The sequence below is a fragment of the Stigmatopora argus genome, chromosome 11 (genome assembly GCF_051989625.1).
Source record: "Stigmatopora argus isolate UIUO_Sarg chromosome 11, RoL_Sarg_1.0, whole genome shotgun sequence".
In the NCBI taxonomy this organism is placed as follows: Eukaryota; Metazoa; Chordata; class Actinopteri; order Syngnathiformes; family Syngnathidae; genus Stigmatopora; species Stigmatopora argus.
This window is the reverse complement of record NC_135397.1, coordinates 12,008,578-12,029,813: the sequence shown is the minus strand read 5'-3', so window position 1 is coordinate 12,029,813 and position 21,236 is coordinate 12,008,578. Positions and strand designations below refer to the sequence as shown.

Genomic DNA, 21,236 nt, shown 5'->3' with positions numbered 1-21,236 from the left:
ATTTAAATTTGATTTAAGCAGTTAGAAAAAGCAAAGAAACATACTTTTTAAAAAGAAAACCCCATTTTTTGATCAGAAAAAAAATTAATTTCGCAGTTTTCCACGGCTTTGATATATCTTAACAAATGCCTATAGCTCTCTTTTTTCCTTTTATTTTTGGGACGTAACATCAATTTTAAATAGCATTGTGAGAACGTTCCACGGCATCTTTCCTGAGACGAGAACCAGAAACTTTGAGAATGTACTTCCGGTCAGGAATCCCAGATGGACATTAACCAGACAACCTCACAAGATGTATTGAAAAATGAAAATGCATAAAAATGAAGAATACGAATCTTCAAGAATAATGATGAAACTCGGTTTTTCAGTGAGCTGATTGGGACGTTCACGCGAGGCTAATTGAGTCCATTAGCGGGGAATAAGCGCCCCCCTTCCTCACTGTCACTAATGGAGCCCAATGACAACATAAACAGAGCGTTTGTCTCCATTGATGGACACTCACTTCCCTCTGGTCGCTTGCTGCGTTAGCTTTGCACGCCGGTACTATAGTGTAAATAGAAGTGGCGACAGGACGGCGGTGCCTGAGGACGCAGGCCGGACGACAGCAGAGTGCAGCGATCGCTATCTGCATGCCTCCAAAGATAGCAAGGGCTCATCTGAGCTATGGCTTTCCTCGGACAAAAGGTTGCCATGGCAACCGCTACAAACACTTAGAAGCACCTAATCAGGGGAGGGAAACTTTTACCTATGAAGTCCTCCAGGGTCACGGAGCTTTGCACAGAATGTGCACCGTCCCGAAAAAAAAGTAAAATAGCCATTTATTGTTAATTGATGGGAAAAATCAGCAAAACTATGATTTCCAAGTACAATTTAATGATCATGAGGTAATGAGCTGAAATGCTGATGTATTTATTTAAAATTTAATAATCATTGTAGAAGTATTTGATACCACAAGATCATACTTTTTTTTTAAAAAAAATACTTTGTAATGGTGTATTGGTGTATTATTAAAATCTAAATTACAGAATCGAAATTTCCATGTTTTTGTGCTTATTTTGAGCAATTAGTACATTGTTGTGGAAGTTGAGCTTCATGAAAATATTTTCAATCCAAACATGGCATTCAGGGAAAATAAAGAAAGACATTAAGCAAACAATTAGTTCTTTTAACTACACATACTGAGAGATTTATTTTATTCAAATTAGGAAAGCAGGGTTAGGAGTGATATTCAGTAGGAACATTTTTTTTATATTGATTGTTCCCAATGGGCGGCCTGGCAGATGAGTGGTTAGTGCATCAGCTTCACAGCTCTGGGGTCCTGGGTTCAAGTCCATATTGGTCCACCTGTGTGGAGTTTGCATGTTCTCCCCGGGCCTGCGTAGGTTTCCTCTGGGTGCTCCGGTTTCCTCCCATATTCCAAAAATGTGTGTTAGGCGGATTGGACACTCTAAATTGCTTCTAGGTACAGCTGTGAGTTTGAATGGATGTCTATCTTCTTGTGCCCTGTGATCAGCTGGCCACCGATTCAGGGTGTGTCCCCCTCCTCTGGCCCGGAGTCAGCTGGGATAGGCTCCAGCACCCCCATGACCCTAATGAGGATAAAGCCGTTTAGAAAATGAATGAATTTATGAATGATTGTTCCCAAATCACACCTCACTCACATTCACAGTGGCCCAATTTAGTCCTAGTAGCAATGGTCATGCCCAGGTTGCCTTATTAAATAATCATTTGATCAGCCATTGACAAAAACAGGGATATATATCTGTTTCACAGTCACAGTTAGTCTCAAAAATCACCTAGAAAGATTCTCAGGCTTGTTTCAGAAACATTTAACAGATAACATCAGTGCACTCGGGAATGTAAACATTTACAGTGAAACCTCTAACCCGCTATACTAAACTCTATCACCTCTCCTATGGGGACACCACATTCATCGCAAGCCATCCGCACCATCCCTATGTGGCCTCCGTTATTTCTTGAAAGGTTTACTCCTTTCCACACAATTTGAAGTGATATAATCAGACACTTTCATTTCTCTGGCATCAAGCCGGATCACATTTGGTTCAACCAAACATGTAAAAATTAAGAAATAGTATCTTGTTAAATGCTCCAGTTTTACTTGTTTAATTGGTTTGAATAGTTTAGGCTTACACAAGCCCTAAGTACGGACGAAGTAAATAAAACACAGTTGACAGGGTTGTTATGTCTGAGGAGATAAACAGAACAAAAAGGATCCAAATGCTCCAAAGTTCTCCGCCAAACGAGCATAGAATCAGAATGTTCATGTCTGAATGTAATGCAATAATCTTTGACAAGAAAAAGACAGAAGATGAAGAAATGTCAATTCCTGAAATCTATACTAGTAATCACTGCCTCTTGACATTTTTCAATCATTTAGTCAGAATTGTCTGCAAACAGCATTTGACATTAACCACACCATTGGGGAGAAAGGCACAAAATGGAATATGTTTTGACAGAATTTCAGAATATTTCACTGCCCAGGGGTCTCCTCAGTACTCAATGGAAAGGTCATTCTACAACATCTGACCTGGATCTGAAAAACGAGGGCTATCAACACTGGTGAGTACTAGTAAAAACTCTTTGGAAACTAGTGTAAAAAAGACCACTCAAATTTATAATAAAATACTGGCATGTTTTTTCCAGAATTATACTATTAAATGTACATAGAAACCATAAAACATGCAGTGTCAAAACAATAACAAATCTTCCATTATGGAGTTTCCATGTTATCCCAGGCATGCATGGGTTTTCTCCAGGTACTCCAATTTCCCACATCCCAAAAACATGCTCGGTAGCCTGGTTGAACCCTCTACTAAATTGCCCCTTGGTATTAGTGTGAGCGTGGATGGTTGTCCGTCTTCTTGTGCCCTGGTATTTTCTGGCCACAAATTCAGGGTGTCCCCTGTCTGGTGCCCATAGTTAGCTGTGATAGGCTGCAGCACCTTTGTGAAGATAAGTGGCACAGAAAATGAATCAATGAATGTTTTGGAAAGAAAAAATAAATATTTTGCCTAAGCTCCCCCAAAATACATAACATTTATATAAAGAAAACCAGGGACTAAGTATTCCTGACAGAAAAATCTACCCGGAAGGAATTTTGGTTCCATCCACAAATTGATACTTTTATCAGCAGACCAAAGACTGTGACAGTTAGTTAAGGTGCAAAGGTGTCATCCGATCTATTAGCGCTGACAAACGCTGGAAGGCACAGCAGTCCAGCAAATTTGACAGAGACAGTAGACAGCTTCCTTTTCAAGATCAAGTTCTAAAGGGTGGAGAGGTCTGTTTCCTCTTTAGTGTCCCTGACTGCACCTGTGTTGCTTTAACTACCACACATCTACACACAACACACGCCCACATGCATGTGTGCGTGAACACACACACAGAAACTTGCACAGGAGCCGTGTGCTGGCCCTTAAGTTGCTTCTGAAGTGTTTCAATCAAGATTTAATGACCGTGCCTTTTAAAAAAGAAAACTGACAGATGAATAGTGGAGAAAGTGCAGGGCACCTGCATTCATCTATAAGAATGACACAAGGTTTCATAATCCTGAAAGGCAATATTACAACAATGTTTGATGGAAAAACGACTGAAGGTTCTTGAAACCATGCATATAGTATATAAAGGATGGCATAACTGATCCAGAGGATGCGATTCACATACCGGAATTGCCTTGTGTGAGAGAGAGGGTACTATGTGTGAAAATTTGAACACATCCACAGGTGGCTTGCACTAAGGGGCTTTGCACAGAGGCTTGAGTTTCCAAAATACAGGACGATAACAGTACTCCAGGGAGTGTGTGCATGTGTCCATCTGCCAGCCCTTCATCAACACTCCAGGACTTTTCCTATGGTATTGCATATGGCGTGAATGTGTGCTTCAAAAGAAAAAAAAAGGAAATGGACTTTGATCATATTATAGTGGTCTGTGTTGATCCTCCACCACATTTGAGGGTAGTACTCATTGTTCAAATGTGTCTGTCAAGAGTAAAAATGAATTACCAAGACAAACTGTATGCTGTATGCATCACACTGACAACAATCATAACCTGATGGGAAAGCTACTATATAAAATATATTCTGTGGTATGAAAGTTGTTGACACATTGGCCTCAAAGTTCTGAGATCGATGATCCAATCCCCGGTGAGTTCTGACCATTCTGTGTGTACTTTGCATGTTCTCTCCCGGGTGACACACCCTGAATCGGTGCCTTGATGTTTTTTTTTTCGGGCACTCCGGTTTCTTCCATCTTAAAAACATGCATGTAGGCTGAACCGCCCAAATTGACCTTAGGTATGAGTGTGAGCCTGAATGGTTGATTGTCTCTTTGTGCCCTGTGATTGACTGGTAAAGAATCCAGTTCACTTTGTAAATTGTGTTGGTTAAAAAGAAGGTGTGTTCATAATTCCAAATTGTTATTTGCACTGGAGACATTATTTATAATTTACCAAATTCCACAGCCTTGTCTTGTTTACTTGTAAAGCGTTGTCAATGTGATTTTTTGGTCTTAACCTGTGTTTAAGATTAAATGTTTGAGTAATTAGTAAAAAAAATAGACACAAAATGTTGATTTATGAGCACTGTTCACTGCTCATTATTATTTAATGAGTGCAATTCAGAATCAGCAAGAATGACGGCTTACATTTTAGTCAAAATGGGCACAAAATCAACATTTTCAATATAGCTTATCAACCTGATTTTGACTTCAATTTTGGGGGCATGACTTATTCCAAATTACATGCAACCTCTGGCTCCTCAATCCATGATATTAGCACGCTCAGTAGTATCAGTGAGATAAACTAACATCAGCTTCAGAACAGTGGTGCACTAAAAAGGCAATTGTGGTGAATAGCTGAGAAATACAATGGGATGTCAAATAAATCGCCAGACAGAATATTATGCAAACAGGTAGATATTATTACTACTGATCACATTTTAATGTGGAGAAACTGAAAATAAATTAAATATGAGATTTAGATTAATCCAATATCTACCTGCGGGCGTTAAAAAGGGGCGAATAAAGAAACCAAAATCAACTTGAATCAAGGTCTAATCTCATCAAAATAAAATTCAGATTTGCTTAGTTATTTCAATAACTGCTGGTAGCATTCCAGTCCTACTCCACTTTTTTTTTTACACTGTAATGGGTAAAAATCAGTCTAGTAACATTTTAGTGTGACTGCTAACATGCAGTTTAGCCTGTGGAGTCAAACAAAAAATTAAAGAAAATGACACTACTGCCCTCTTTTGGCGACAATTCCTTTCCTCTGGCCGAACAATTTTCCTAGTACTTTCTGTAACAACTTTCAGTGTGCGTATTCAGCAAATGGTGTTTTAAAATTTCTTTCTGAAAATACTTTATCATCGAATAACTGGGACAGGTCTTAGTGTGATTTCATGTGCTCTGCGTTATAAGCAGCATTTTCCTCGCAGCATCTACATCTCCGCTTCCTTCTGCTGTGCTCGCCTCTTCTCGTGCTGGTGCTTGGTGAGTCCATACTTGAAGAACTCATACACGGACCAGCTGATGGCCGTGGAGGGCATCTGGTAGATTACCCTCGCCTGCACTCCCTTGAAGAAGCCCCGCAGGCCACCCAGCCTGTAAACCGTCCGGAAGGCGTGGGCCAGGCCTGTGATATGTCTGTGGGCTCCTTGTTTGGCTGATAGAGAGCTGAGAGCAAAGGACTCTTGGGTATTGAGTAAGGTTTTGCACACGTCCAGTGGCGTGGTGGTGGCAGCGGCCAGGGCTCCGGCCAGGGCGCCGGACAGCATGTGGGACGAGGGGTTGTATTGTCTTTGTGGATTTAGAAGCTCCTGCAGGTACTCGTAGGTCATGAAGTGCAGCGCTTGGAAGGGTATGTTCATAGTCAGTTGGGTGGTATAGCTGCGGTAGAATGCTCGGGGGCCTTCCTTCTGCCACACTGCGCGCATACAGTCCAATGCGCCGTGGTAGGGGGAGTTATACATCTGCATGCGCTGCTTCACAACTGGTGAGAACCATGCGATCATCGTGATGATGTCCAGAGTGTTGTGGGAGGGAGATGACAACACAAAAGGGGAAATGAGTAACATGTAGTGCACTCAAATACAACTTAACCTAGTAGTAAGTTCACACTAAAACAAACCATGCAAAAAAGGAAAATATATTGCATCTATATTCAAAACTTTGGTATATACCGTAATAGACATCACATGGTATATTATGTTGTACTTATTGTACATCCATCTATACACATCTCTCTCAAAGTACAAAAAAAAGATGGCAGCACGCCTGGTGTAATCATTGAGCTATAAAATGGAGCACTATTTTACAAATTGTAAAGCATGCTACCTAAAGTGCATAGTCCTGAAGTTCATTTTTCAGGCAGAAAAATAGTTAAGGTACAATTAATAGAACCGTTGCTGGTTCTTGCTATGTCATGCACTCTATTTTATTCCAACTGCTTGAAGAAGTTAATAATGAACAAATGATTTCACACAATTCTTTAATTTGGTTCACTTAGAATTGCAATTAGGGTATAAAATAATCAGGCCTGTACCTTCTGATGGGTTCATGGCTGCATCGTGAAGCAGAGTGGCCACACATCCAGCTGCTCCTGCAATTAACATGACTTAGACATTAAAATGATCTCACATAAAGAGCTGATGGAGAAAAGAAATAGGCAACCCAAATATCCAAAATGGCATTGGTATTGGTTCTGCAATAATCTGTTCAGTCATGGGAGACATCTAGTGGATAACACTGTGAATTGTGCCTATGTGAGTGGGCAAAAAAGGGTCACAATAGCAAGTGTTTGGAGGGGAGAAAGAGGACTTACCCAGCTTCTCAATACTCTTGAAAGAGAGAAGAGAAAGAGAGTAGGGAAAGTATGGAATAAAGGACAATAGTGCCATTATAAGGATCTCCACACATGGGAATTGACTCAAATCAAAAAAGGAACTTTCCTCCAAATCATTGCTGGCCTATAACAGTAGGAATAGAAATGCTTCTTCCAAACAGATGCCAATACTAATGGGCCGGCATCCATAAATGGTTATGGCTATAAAACAATGTTTTTTTAATCATCATACTTTGCAGCCTATTTGTGTAATGGGGAATTTTTTGGGTACCATTAGCCAAATGGCTGTTAGCGCCAGGGTGGATCACATCACTCAGAGTCTTTTTGAGTTTCTCATAGCTGGCGAAATACAGGGCGTGAGCAGGCCCCGCCCCAATGGCGGTCACATTCAACCCTCTCATTGGCCGCCATGCTCCCTCTGTGGCCACTATGCGACGGAGGGCATCCATCACATTCCGGTAGCGAGCGGCAGGCTCAGGCTGGAGGCTCTGCATTCTTGTCTGGGGAAGGATTAAAATGGAGGAAAGTCAACAATCACACAGATATGAAAAAGCCGTGTGAGCATATTATGGCTCAGATAGAGCATTTGGTGAGTTTTGGTGTACATGCACTGCTGAATAGAAGGAAGCGGGACATTAGAAGCTCCAAGTTCATGAGGACGCAGCATATTTCCTGCCTGTGTTCCACTGACCTGAGATCACAACTTTCTTTGTTTCCACAAATATAAACAAACAATAAATTCATCACACTCAATCAAGCGCTTTGGACTGCAAAATCAAATGTTGCATTTGCGGAAAAAGCAGTGACAGAATTCGGCGAATAACAGTGTTTAGACTAATGGACAAACTCATAAGCGACCCCTGTTGCATAGGCACAAGTAGGGCTTTGGCAATAAATAAACATGACCTCAAAAGACCCTGCACTCTGATAACTGAAATGCACACCGAATACACTTATGACACATTGGAATCTCGGTTTATAGTGTTTACGAATAGGTGAGTCTTGGGATCAGTAATCTTTAGAAATGTAATGCAACTTCTTTGGCAATGATGAATGCAAAGCACTACCAACTAGATGCAAACTTCTGAAGTAAAAAACTTGGTTTCAAGTCGTCTGATGAAAAATCTTCCAATTGTTAAAAAAACAATACTTTAAGCTCAAAATGTTGTATATTAGCACGGTCACAAGCCGAGAGCTCCAGTTTGGCAACTGACTGACAAAACTAGACTGACGCAGTCCAGGGTGCACGCCATCTCTTGCAAAGGTCAAGCCAGCCGCAGATCACACGTCAACCTAATGAGGACAAGTCAATTTCCTTCTATTCTTTTTTGTCAACTTCTTTTTGTACCTTTCCGAATCAGAAAAATATAGATATTTGCCACAATTCCAATTGCTAAAATATTGTGTTCAAACTTTCAGGTTCTCATGTGCACTGTGCAAGGATTTCCTACTAAACTCCAACTCTACACAACTCACACCCTCCCCAGACGCATAGAAGTAAATAATTAAATATGAGCCTCGACTCCTGCAGTCTGTGAAAGAAGACTACAGGTGTTGAGGACGTGGATGAAGGGTGGGCATAAGAGCTGCTTTTCAGTGTGACACCAACAGCTGGTTGTCGTAAAGTTATTTGTAACATCTCTCCAATATAATAATCGAGAACATCTGAGTGTCCCCCAACCAAAAAATAAAACACAAAAAGCAAACAAACAATGTGCCATCAAACTCTTAGAAAAAGTCCCCAGGGTGAAATGAAGACACGTGATTAAAAGGATTGCCACATAACCCACTTAGAACTAACAATTGAATCTATTCATTTGTGGATAGAGTTAACTCCAATTATCACGGGCCAAGTGACAAGTACAAACGAAAATAATACAGGCCATTCTAAGAAATCGAAAGTCCTTGACATTTCACAGCTAAACAATTAAATCATTCATATTTGCCAAACTTAAAGTTATGTGCTACAAGATATCAACAGTAGAGGATCAGAAGATGTGAGCATATTTATCTGAAACATATTGAGATATTATAAAATAATAATATTAAATCATTCCTGTTTCTGTGATTAGTACAAATATATAGATTAGTCATCAGGCATACATTTAAGCTTATTGGTGAATCTTTTTTTCATCCTGACTGGATGTTTTGAATCCATCGTTGATTTGTTCAGTCAAGAAAACAAAATAAATGGTTTAAAACGTTTCAAAATTGAAAAAAAAATGAATGAACTTAATTTAATTATCTGTTAGTTGTCGATTCTTTTCTTGTTTTTCATGTCTGCAGCAAGCTTTTTAAAGATAGAATTAAAAAAATAATCATTCTACCTAAATCTTTACATGTTTACATTAAGACGACCCAAAAATGTGCATAACCTACCTATTATAGTCTACACAAAAATATACACAAATCCCTCTGATCGCTCATGTGCGTCAAAATAAATCTTTGTAACACGTTTATTTTGTGAGGCTCAGGCTTTCTTGAAAATGCAACTGTTGATTTAATAACTTTGAATTTCAATGGCGTTTCCCATCAAATAAACGTGCACACCTTGGTTATATAACAAGCTAATATAGGTTTCAACTTTTTTTGACAAACGAGACACAGAATTAACGACACGGTTAAACAAAAGGGCTGGTATGGATTGCGAGAGGACAGGTAAACGTTGGTTAGCTGGCTAAAGCTACGCGTTACCAAGGAGAAGCTAAACCGCTGACCTTGTGCACTGCTCTGACGCGTGTTTGGGTTAGCATGGGAGGCTAATGAGCTATGCTAACAGCTACAGAATATCATCGATTTAAATGGTGCAGACGTCGGCTAAATTGTGCAATTGGCAAGCCTCCGAGTTAGTCTACCTTGACACAATCGATGGGAAACATGAGGCAGTGCTCCATGATCCCGGCCACGGCTCCGGCCAACATGTGCGTGCTCGTGGAGGCTCCCTGTGGCAAACCCTCATAGTCTGGTTCAGAGTCATCATTTTGATCCTGTGCGTTACGGGTGAAGTCAACACTCTGTAGTTCTGTCTCGCCTGCGATCCTAGGCGTCAGACTTCCCACGATACTTTCCGAAACTCCAAGGAACCTGCCCCCCAACCATCGAACTTCTGCCCCGGCAGATGCACCAGCAACCCCGGGATCGTTCCTTGTAGTCTCCGCTGTCATCCGACGTCTCCTTACTAATCCATCCGCTTCCATGAGAAACCGAGCGACAGGAAGAAGGGTGGTTTTCGAGCACGAACAAACGTCTTGAAATGCACAAATTCGCTTGCAAGTTTTGCATTCCCTGAGGCGGGTTTGGCAACAACTTGCCCGCTACAACATTCCCTCCCGCGTTGTTACTTCCCGACAGCAGACATGTCATGCAAAGGCCGACGAAGGACGGAAACACGACACAGGCCAAGCATCAAAGCTGATTGGTTCCAATAGGCACGCCCTTCGCAGGCTATTGGTTAAGACAAAGGTCTCTCAAAACGGGGACTGCGGGGTTTTGGTTTGAAAGGATTTGTGGCCTTCTGTTTTGATAGTTTGGGCTTTTTATTTATGGCCATTGCGCTTCTCCTCACGTTTACTGTTTGTGATGGCGGTTTATTGCAGGAAAGTGTTGCCGATGGGATAAAGATGCTCTGATATTGCTCTTTTCAATAAAACTTGATGGGATTACCCGTATGCCAATGCCAAAAGGTGAATCCAAAGAAGAATGGATGGACATCTAGACTTTTTTTAACCCAAAATACTGACACTATCTTTAAGATCTATGACTAATCATTCATTCATTCATTCATTCATTTTATGAGCCACTTTATCCTCACAGGGGTCGCGGGGGGATGCTGGAGCCTATCCCGGCTGACTTTCGGGCACGAGGAGGGGGACACCCTGAATCGGTGGCCAGCCGATTGCAGGGCACGGGAAGACAGACATTCATTCAGACTCTCACTCACCTAGGGGCAATTTAGAGTATCCACCCAGTCTACCATGCATGTCTTTGGAATGTGGGAGGAAACCGGAGTACCCAGAAGAAACCCACACAGGCCTGGGGAGAACATGCAAACTCCACACAGGTGGACCGACCTGGAATTGAATCCAGGCCCCCAGAACTGTGTGGCCGACACGCTAACCACTCACCCACTGGGCCGCCCATCTACTAATCAATTGCAACCAATGTATTTGGCATCTCCGAGCTAGAGAAAATAAGACCCGTTTTCTATGTCACAACAAGCATCGGTTTCTTGACATTTGGCAGTTAGAGACCTAACAGGCATTATTTTGAGACTGGCTTGTCAACCATAGTCTTTTCTGTGGTGTGTCAAACTGTTTAATGATGTTTACTTCCGTTGTACATGACTTATGAGAGAATGAGCTATATAGTTTTAAATGTCATCTTTTTCACTGTTGACATTTGAGTGTTTTACAAATGCACTTTTTTAATGATGCCAGTCGATCAAATATTTTTACTCCAACCTTTCAAAAATTAAAATATTTATCCTGCCCAACTGAGAAGGTGAAAAGGAATTCATTTCTAGAACTCAGCAATATAGCAATTAATTGTTTTCAGTCTTTGCACATTTTCAGCACTTATCTTAAAAATACTCTGCATATTTATAGAGAAAATATACAAATGATTTTGCAGGATGTGAATTTGTTGCATATAACTTTGTCTTATCCTGGCCATGGTCTCTTCTTAATCCATACTTTCATGGCCATTATTCATCAAGATAAGATAGCCAGGAAAATATATGTCTTCTGACAGTTTATATTAGTTACTATGGCTGGTCTTTGTCAAGCTGTCAGCATAGGACTTGTGGAACAAGTTCTTTGTTTGTTTAGCTTGTTGGTCTGCCTTGTTTGCTCACGGGAAGAGTGGTTAGCAGGCCTGCCTCACAGTTCTGAGATTGATGCTTAGATCCCTGGTGACTTCCGGCCTTCCAAGTGTGAAGTTTGCATATTCTCCCCACTATACATCCATTTTTTACTGGGTACTCTGGTTTCCTCCCACTTTCAAAAAACGTGCATGGTAGGCTGATTGAACACTCAAAAATGTACATAGGTATGAGCGTGTTTGGGCATGGTTGTTAGTCTCCTTGTGTCCTGGGATTGGCTGGCAACCCATTCAGGGGTACACTGCCTACTGCACGTTGTTGGCTAGGAGAGGCACCAGAACCCCAACGACTCTTGTGAGGATAAGAAGGTGAGAAAATGCATGAATGAATGTCTTGCCTAAATATTTGCCTCACCTGCTATGCCCATTTTTGCTTTTTCATTTTTTCAGGAAAGTCACCATACCCTAGTGGTAACTCAGACCTAGTAGGCATGGACTTTTTAAAAAAACCATAAGGCATAAGATGAAAGGAAATGCATTTTACTTTTGCAATGATATATACAGTAGAATTGCTATTACTTATTTAATACAATACAATACTTGTGATTGGACATTTTCTGTTGAATAACATCAAATGTTTGAAACATAAGATAAATTGTATTTAATTTGTTGCATTCTTTTGTATACAGTCTTCATCCTCATTATCACAAAATATATTGGTGAATCATAGTTCAAATATTACATCTTAATGCAATTCTATTATATAATTAGGAATACTTCCAAATGTCAATACATTGAGTGCAGCCCATCAGTTTCTCACTCTGTAGAAAAACAAGTTATTTTTCTACTCAGCACATGATGATATTGTGTTTTTGTGTGGTGCTGTAATAATAGCATAATTGAATTTCCCCCTTTAGTGCTTGAGAGTCTTGACTGGAGTGTTGAATTTCTGCCGACAAAGGGGAATGAAGTGTTAATTTCTGCTTACAAGAACAAAATCTGCTTGTGATTTCGTTATGGGTGCTTGAGTGTCGCCCGCACTCGTTCCTTAAAGGAAAAGCGAAGTGTCCACCCAGTCAGAATGATTTCTCTTGCCTGCTCTAATAAAGCAAGAGAGAGAGAGGTGTTGGCTCCGAAGTGAAATCCAAGAACACCTAATTTTATTACCTCAGCCAAAAACGAACGCTGCACAAATGCAACCAAGAAGAATTATTTTACACAGTCTAAGCAAAATATAATCACAAATTCCCCATTTTGAGGGAAAAATTACATGGTTATGTGCTTTTCTTTTTTCCCCTTAAGTAAAGATATTCCATCCTTGTACAACATTTGATCTGACATGATTATAGCAATTATTTATGGATATTTTCCAGGCTTATGGAAAGTAATTAAGCAGCTTATTCAAGCTCAACTCAACACTCTACCGACTATTAACCATGTCAAATACACTATGAATAACATGAAGCACAAACCATAAGCCTTCCACACACACCGTATTTAATAGCAGAGACAAGAACAGTATATCAGAAAATTTTACTATGCATGTCGGCCTCACCGTTCTGGGGTCGAGGATGGTTGTCAGTGTTCTTGTGCGATTGGCTGGCCACCATTTCAGTGTGTGCCCCAACTAGTCCCCATAGTTGCCTGGGATAGGCTCCAGCACCTTCCGCGACCCTTGTGAGGATAAGTGGTTCAGAAAATGAATGATTGATTTAAGTGTTTACATTTGTTAGGGATGTTTTTTGGCCCACATTTCTTGTTTAAAACAACATTTTTTTTAAAGGTTATAGTTCAAATGGTGTTCACACCAAATCTGCATTCAAATCATTCTGATTTTAAAGGAAGAACATCTTTTAATTACTTTTACATACAGTACTTGTTCCACGTATCAGTGTTAAGCATATAACATATTTGTTTAAAAAAAGTGCGCCCTAATTTTATTCTGTAACTCTTGCTTTAGCTAGGAAAACTGCGACCTCAAGTGGTAAGAAAGGGTAACTCAAAGTAACACAAGCGTCTTCTTGTTGATTATACGCATTTTTTTAAAACAATAGGCCTATTTATTATTGATATATACATTGTTGGGTCTTGTCTTGAAAAGGAATGAGATGTGTCACTTGTATACATGTATAATTATAAATATTAGAAAAGGGCCAACGTGTCAAGTGAGTGTCTTGCCAATTTTTTTTCTTTTTTTCTTCTTCAGTGGACGAACAAGCAATGGCTGCAGCAGCAACGTGGAATTATCGAGCACGGAGGGTCACGACCGTGGTGGGGACTTTGGGGAGATGCAGATCCTATGCACAAACCTCTTTCAAGTCACACTATGATGCTCTTGTCATTGGAGGAGGTAAGATCCGACGTATTTGGGTATAGAAATGAACAAATAAACAAGTTAAGTAGAATTTTCTCCCAGAATAAATACTATACAAATAACGTTGCTTGAAACTCTTACACAGTGACTATAGTTTGAGGTGTTCGATTACTGTGTTATTTATGTAAACGATTTGCAAAGTTCAGCTGCAGCCTGACCTGCCTGCAACGCTTAAACTTTGAACTGTAGTTAAGAGGAGAGTGGAAAAAATTTGTGCAACTTTCTTTTTTCTGGAGATAATATTTTACTTTCTACTAACATTATTGACCAAGTTGTTTTAATGTCCTGCAGGACACAATGGACTGGTGGCAGTGAGTTAAGACATTTTCTTTCTGCAACACCATAAAAATTGTTGAAATGATTTGGGGCCAAAGGTACTGTTTTATATGTGGTGTAATATGTGTTGTGTATACAAGGCTGCCTACCTTCAAAAAGGAGGCTTGCAGACAGCAGTGTTGGAGCGTAGACATGTGTTGGGAGGTGCAGCAGTGACAGAGGAGATCTTTCCAGGTAAGATACCTGGCGAGGCAGTTGACTTCAGTGTCCTCGTAGTGCATTCCACCCTAAAAAATGCTGTCATCAGTCAAAGAAACAACACCATATAGCCCGAACATTATTATAAATTAAAAAGTCACCTGATTATAAAATACATATTTCAACGCACTGGCTGACCGCAGTCATTTTTTTGGACTGACACATTAAGAGGATATATTGGGAGTCCTAGGTTGCATTCTGGATGTCTTAAATTTCATGAATGAAATAAGCACGCCTCACTTTAGATTCTGTAATTGTACCCGTGGTTGTTTATGTATTCAAAGGCAATGAGTGGCTATTCCACTTAGACTAAACATTTTGACATTCAGTTATTTCTGGAAATTTGGAATCTTGTTATTAATCTTATTATCAATACCCCCCATCTGGTACAAAACCAAAACGGATCTAATTGTCCTTAATTTGTAAGAGTACATGTAAATTAATGACACTTTTTTGTGTTCAGGTTTCCACTTTTCCAGGTGTTCCTATTTGCTCAGTTTATTACGACCACACATTTACGCAGACTTGGAGCTGAAGGTAAGCAATAGAAGGTTAAGGAATCCTATGATATGCTTTAAACTGCTCTGCATATGTCATATTTTCAGAAACATGGCTTGAAGGTATACATGAGGGACCCACATGCTTTCACCCCCATGTTGGAGGATGGAGTAAGGAATGGACTGCCAAGGTCACTCACCTTAGGTTCAGATTTGGTCGAGAACCAGAAGGAGATTAGCAAATTTTCCCAGAAAGATGCACAGGTGATTCACACATGATAATGTATGCGCCAGTTGTGGGGTTTACATTATTCACCCACAGAAACCGTTGTTAGTGTTATAGTGTTTTTTGTTTTTAATTGTTTGTGAAAAATGCGAGAGAAACAGCATTATTTGTCCCCTTTGTCCAACAAACCACCTCAGAATTTTGTCCTTACTCTCTACAGCATATGTGTCAAAGTAGCGGCCCGGGGGCCAAATCTGGCACGCCGCATCATTTTGTGTGGCCCGGCAAAGTAAATCACGAGTGCCGACTTTCTGTTTTAGGATCTAATTAAAATGAAGAGTATAGATGTATATTAAATTTCCTGATTTTCCCCCTTTTAAATCAATAATTTTATTTTTTTAATCAATTTTTTCTGTGTTTTTAGTTCAACAATCATTTTGTAAAATCTAAAAATATTACAAAAAAGCTAAAATAAACATTGTTTTAGATCTATAAAAAACTGAATATTCAGGGATTTTAACCCAGTTCTTTTAATCAATGTATTAAAAAAAATCTAAATATTATATCTAAAATGGCACGGCCCATGTGAAATCAAGTTGACGTTAAAGAGGCCGGCGAACCAACCCGAGTCTGACACCCTTGCTCTACAGCAGTGGTCCCCAAACTATTCCAGAAAGGGCTGCAGTGGGTGCAGGTTTTCGTTCCAACCAGTAAGAGGAAACCTTTCCACCAATCTGGTATCCTAGAAGTGCAATCAGTGGATTGCAGTCAGGTGCTTCTTTTTTCAGCAGAAACCTCATTGGTTAAACTGTTTGTGTTGGATCGGTCGGAACAAAAACCTGCACCCACAGCGGCTCTCCAGGACCGGTTTGGAGACCTCTGCTCTACAGAGACTTAGTTTTATTTAATACAGTCAGCTAAATATGGCTCTGCTTGAATTTTGGAATTTCTGCACTAGACTTTTTCAGAGTTTGTTTTGCACCTTGAGAAGCTGGCAAGTGCGATCCACCCACTCTTGGATGCTCCTCCAGTCGACATTCCAGGTGTCACAACTGGATCACTGAAGAAAAGGCTGGCTGCTGCTAAAACACTGAAGCCTGTTGTCAAATGCGGTGTGTAATGTGCCTATATATTCTTCCAAACATAGATCAATGAATAACCAACCATTGTAGGTATGTGTCTTTTAATATTTTAGGGCTGAAATTAGGTCGAAACATTCCAGAGTTTTATGAGATTATAACAGCACCAATCATGAAGGTTTGATTTATTTTACTTTTGATTCATTGTTGTCTTCAGGTGGTGGTGTAACTTTGCTTGTGTTTCTCACTTCCAGATCCTTAATCGCTGGTTCGAGTCAGAACCACTGAAAGCAACCCTGGCGACAGACGGTGTGATTGGAGCTATGACTAGTCCCAGTAATCCTGGTAGCGGGTGAGACAACATTTTATTGCCCTAGAATGTTACATTTAGGTGTCCCATGATGTTAAATAATGTGAAAATAAAGTGGAATAAATTAGTAATGGTACTGTAAGATTTTGTTTTATTTTCCTTTAACTCTGTTTAAAACAATTTAGTCACACATTTAGTCATTCATATCACTTAGAATGTAATTTTACGTACATCTGGATAGGTATGTGCTGTTGCATCACGTGATGGGAGAGTTGGAGAGGGAGAAAGGTGCCTGGGGTTACGTTGAAGGTGGCATGGGGGGCCTGTCCAAAGCTTTAGCAAAAGCTGCCCGATCTTATGGTGCAGACATTTTCACAGAGAAGGTAATATTGAATCAAAGAAAGTCATGTGCCACTAATGCAAGTGTGTCAAAACTCAGGAATGCATAATAATCTCCAATTGAGGTCTTGGTATATACACAATATGTGATCTACAGGATGTAGAACACATTGTTGTTGACCCAGATGGTTCTGCCAAGGGCGTGGTGCTGAAGGATGGCGTAGAGATTCGTAGTGGGGTAGTGCTTTCAAATGCTACCCCTTATGTCACGTTTAAGAGCCTCACTCCACAGGTATTACCAGAAAAAGGCAATATTTATGACTTCTCAAGATTTTTTTTGTCTCAAACCCACCATGTTTATCCAGGAGAGCCTTCCTGCTGAGTTTTTGAAAGCTGTCGATCAGATCGATTACACTTCACCTGTCACCAAGATAAATGGTAATATTTTGGCCCCATTTGCACTTTTTAAATTTTGTATACTAATTAATTAATTGCACACTCTTGCTTGTAGGTTAGAAGTCAGCCAATAGGTGGCGTGCACACTCTTCGTTACAGCTTGTAGACCAGGGGTCGGGAACCTTTTTGACAGAGAGAGCCATAAACAATTAATATTTTCTAATGTTATTTCTTGAGAGCCATTCTCGGAATTGAAAAGTAAAAATATATGAAAGTGTAATTTTTTTTTGTCATTTCATCACTTTTAACGTACAAAAAGTCTCTGATTTCTTTTGACAACATTGTTATGTGGTGGCTTACAAAATCAGTATCAATGATATCATGCATGCAGAAGAGTAATAAAAAATATGATTAAAATAGGGGTACAGGTAGTGTCGACGCCGCAGTGACGCTCTTGTTAGTGCGTTCGGGACTCAGCTCTCTCACCAGTGATTTCCATATTTTACCTCACAGGTTAGTGGATAGCCATATGTACCCATGGAAAGAGCCACACATGGCTCCCGAGCCATAGGTTCCTTACCCCTGTTGTAGACTGTAGTAGCACACTAGTGGCACATTAATTATAGTTAATCAATTTCATGTATTTAATAACTGCCAATGGTTCATGATAAGGCCTATAAATTGCTTACATGCTCAATTATAGTCTATGTAAATGAAAATTAATGTATTGAATTATCAAAGCCAACATTTCAAAGTAATGAGTCATGCCAATTCTCGATATGAAACAGTTGTTAGTGTGAGTCTTTATTATTTATGTAATTCACAGTGGCAGTAGACAAGCTACCAAATTTCCTCGCAGCTCCCACACCAGACAACAGACCCGGACCTCACCATCAGTGCTCAATTCATATAAATTGTGAAAGTGTGGACGTACTGGAAGCAGCCTATAAGGAGGCCATGAATGGACGCCCCTCGACTAGGCAAGCCTGTCACATCGTTTGACCAGATCTCTCTGAAAGAATACAGTTGATCTGATTACTTTGCAAAAGCTGCCAGCCAATATGATCAATTTATCATGTCTTATGTCGATTTCAGACCTATGATTGAGATGACCATCCCCTCTGTGTTGGATCCCACATTGGCGCCCCGCGGCTGTCATGTCGTGTCAATGTTCACTCAGTTTACCCCGTTTCAAATTGACGGCAAAGATTGGACTGAGCAGGACAGAGAGGCATATGCGGATAACGGTTGGAAACGCTGACACAACATTTGTAACACGATTATAAGTAGTGTATCTGCGTAACCACGTCGCTTAACTTCCTCCAAATATCCTCATTGAGGGGTGTGTGATATGATGATATTAGATCGTTAAGTTCTCATCAAGCCAAAAGGACGTTAAACCATCTTAATAGAGGCCTGAATGTATTGCTCACGTTACGTACCATATCTGACTCTTAGAATGAGGGCATCTTCTCACGTGTGGAGCCCGCATTCATTGCACATTTTGATAAAAATTGCAATACTAAATTAAAACCTGTTCATTCATTTATTTACTGAACCGCTTATCCTCACAAAAGTCGTGGGCGGTGCTGGAGTTTGTGAGGGTTCCGGTAGACAACTAATTGAAACTGGGTATTTATTAGAGGGCTTTCAAACTTGGCGGTTGTAATAATATCTGCCACAGTAAATTTTGCGGCTTTGGGAAGGTCCCTGCATCAATGTAATAGTCGAAAATAGTAAGATTTAAAAAAAAAACAAAAAAAAAAAAAACTGATCTATCTATTAAAGTTTAACATAGTTAATTCGTTAAAATGCATCTCTGTATTTCATTCAGTATTTGACTGGGTGGAGAAATATGCCCCTGGATTCAAACAGTCAGTGGTGGGAAGAGACATCTTGACTCCGCCTGATTTGGAGAGGATTTTTGGGCTCACCGGAGGGGTAAACACTTCCGATTTCTTTGAAACTAGCAAGTGTACAGGCACTCCAATGTAGTAGTTAAATGCATGTCATTTGATTCTATGTGACTAGTGTTTGCAATGAGGCACAGTATTTGATGGATTTTTTGCACTTAAAAGCCACTTTTCTATGCCAGGTCAACGCAATCTAAACTGTGTTACAGAATATTTTTCATGGATCAATGTCACTGGACCAGCTGTACCTAGCGAGACCATTACCCTCGCTCGCAGGCTACCGTACGCCAATTAAGGGCCTGTATCTTTGTGGCAGTGGGAGTCATCCAGGTTTGCTTAGAACACTCAAATTACTAATTATATTTCAAAACTAAACTACTGTCCTACTTAAATACAAATATATTCTCTTAGGTGGAGGTGTGATGGGTTCTCCTGGCTGGAACGCTGCACTAATTGCCATGGCTGACCTAAAACTTCAATGACAGATTTTACAAAATGCTATGTACACTCCTATCAGATCAGACACCAGGTTTTGCACAATTTATCACTCGCATAGATAGATCTTTAAACATGTAGTATGTTGCACATATGTGAGTAGATGATAATAATCTTAATTTCAAATTAATGCCAAAGGCTAATTAGCGAGGAAAAAGTGAGATTGCGTCCTGTAGATTAGGGCACACAAAGAGGTAAAACTTTTTGAATGTATGTATAGTGCATATAATGCATTCTTTATCTTGTGAAATTCAATGTTTCACCAGTATACTTTCTCATAATTCACGTGTCTTTTTAGTGTTTTTAATCTAAAATACAGAATTTCAGTAGCACTTGGATTTGGTGTAGTCATTATATGATGAATTGACTAAAGGGGTTACTATCACTTTTACAATACCAGTACTAAAAAAGGAAATTCAGCTAAACTTTTTTTTCATAAAGGAAAAAAACAAAATCTGTAACCCTGGAAAATTAATTATTATTTACATGTAATTTGCCAAATGGCTGCATGGTGACCGAGTGCTTAGTGTGTGGGCCTCACACTTATGAGATCGAGGGTTCGATCCCAGGTCGGGACTTTGTTGTGTGGGGTGTGCATGTTTTCCCCAGGAGACTGTGCTCAAACCAAGCCGGACTCAAGTGCTGAATGTTACAAAACCAATGCTTGTTGTGACATAGAAAATGGCTGTTATTTTCTCTAGCTCAGAGATGCCAAATACATTGGTTGCAATTGATTAGTAGATGGGCAGCTCGGCGGATGACTGGTTAGCATGTTGACTTCACAGTTCTGGGGTCCTGGGATCAAATCCAGGTTGGTCCCCCTGTGTTGAGTTTGCATGTTCTCCCCGGGCCCGCGTTGGTTTTCTCCGGGTGCTCCAGTTTCCCTCCACATCCCCAAAACAACTATCTAAATTGGCCCTAGGTATGAGCGTAAGTGCAAATCTTTGTCCGTCTCCTTGTGCCCTGTGATTGGCTGGCCACAGGTGTCCTCTGCCTATTACCCAAAGTCAGCTGGGATAGACTCCAGCACCCCCTACAACCCTTGTGAGGATAAGTGGTTCAGAAAATGAATGGATGAAAAGGATACCAGACTTGATGTTTCATCACATTTCTTTAATTTAAGAACTGTTTTAATGCAAATATTTTTAAGTGTTACATTTATTGTTTTTTTTGTAGTCCTTATCGGTGTGTTTTGCTCATTCTCCAAATGTTATCTCGGCACACATTTAGTAACCTAAAAATTTAATTAATATTCGGTATTATATTATGTATTGTATTATAATTGAACAGCAGCGAAGAACGTTTTTTTTAAACTGCCTGCCACGATGATCTCAGTGACTTTTCTTGTTTCCACGGGATGGCAGTGTTGTACATGCTAAATACCCAATTCTTAGTT

The 21,236-nt window shown here is 40.0% G+C and overlaps 2 protein-coding genes across 2 annotated transcripts; one reads left to right on the top strand and one right to left on the bottom strand.

Moving 5' to 3' along the window:
• Positions 1 to 4,586: 4,586 nt before the first annotated feature.
• slc25a28 (solute carrier family 25 member 28) lies at positions 4,587 to 10,250 on the bottom strand. The gene is made up of 4 exons (XM_077613488.1): positions 9,715 to 10,250; positions 7,131 to 7,359; positions 6,560 to 6,616; positions 4,587 to 6,007 (listed from the first exon to the last, which is right to left on the bottom strand). Exons 1-4 carry the CDS (start codon positions 10,054 to 10,056, stop codon positions 5,457 to 5,459), a joined length of 1,179 nt encoding a protein of 392 aa, XP_077469614.1. The 5' UTR covers positions 10,057 to 10,250; the 3' UTR covers positions 4,587 to 5,456.
• Positions 10,251 to 13,878: 3,628 nt separating this feature from the next.
• On the top strand, positions 13,879 to 20,172 carry pyroxd2 (pyridine nucleotide-disulphide oxidoreductase domain 2). The gene is made up of 16 exons (XM_077613306.1): positions 13,879 to 14,027; positions 14,343 to 14,362; positions 14,468 to 14,561; positions 15,049 to 15,122; positions 15,191 to 15,346; positions 16,267 to 16,420; positions 16,504 to 16,565; positions 16,642 to 16,739; positions 16,939 to 17,080; positions 17,194 to 17,328; positions 17,402 to 17,474; positions 18,259 to 18,412; positions 18,528 to 18,679; positions 19,267 to 19,373; positions 19,555 to 19,675; positions 19,757 to 20,172. The coding sequence occupies exons 1-16, from the start codon at positions 13,898 to 13,900 to the stop codon at positions 19,825 to 19,827; spliced, it is 1,743 nt and encodes a 580-aa protein (XP_077469432.1). The 5' UTR covers positions 13,879 to 13,897; the 3' UTR covers positions 19,828 to 20,172.
• Positions 20,173 to 21,236: the final 1,064 nt, after the last annotated feature.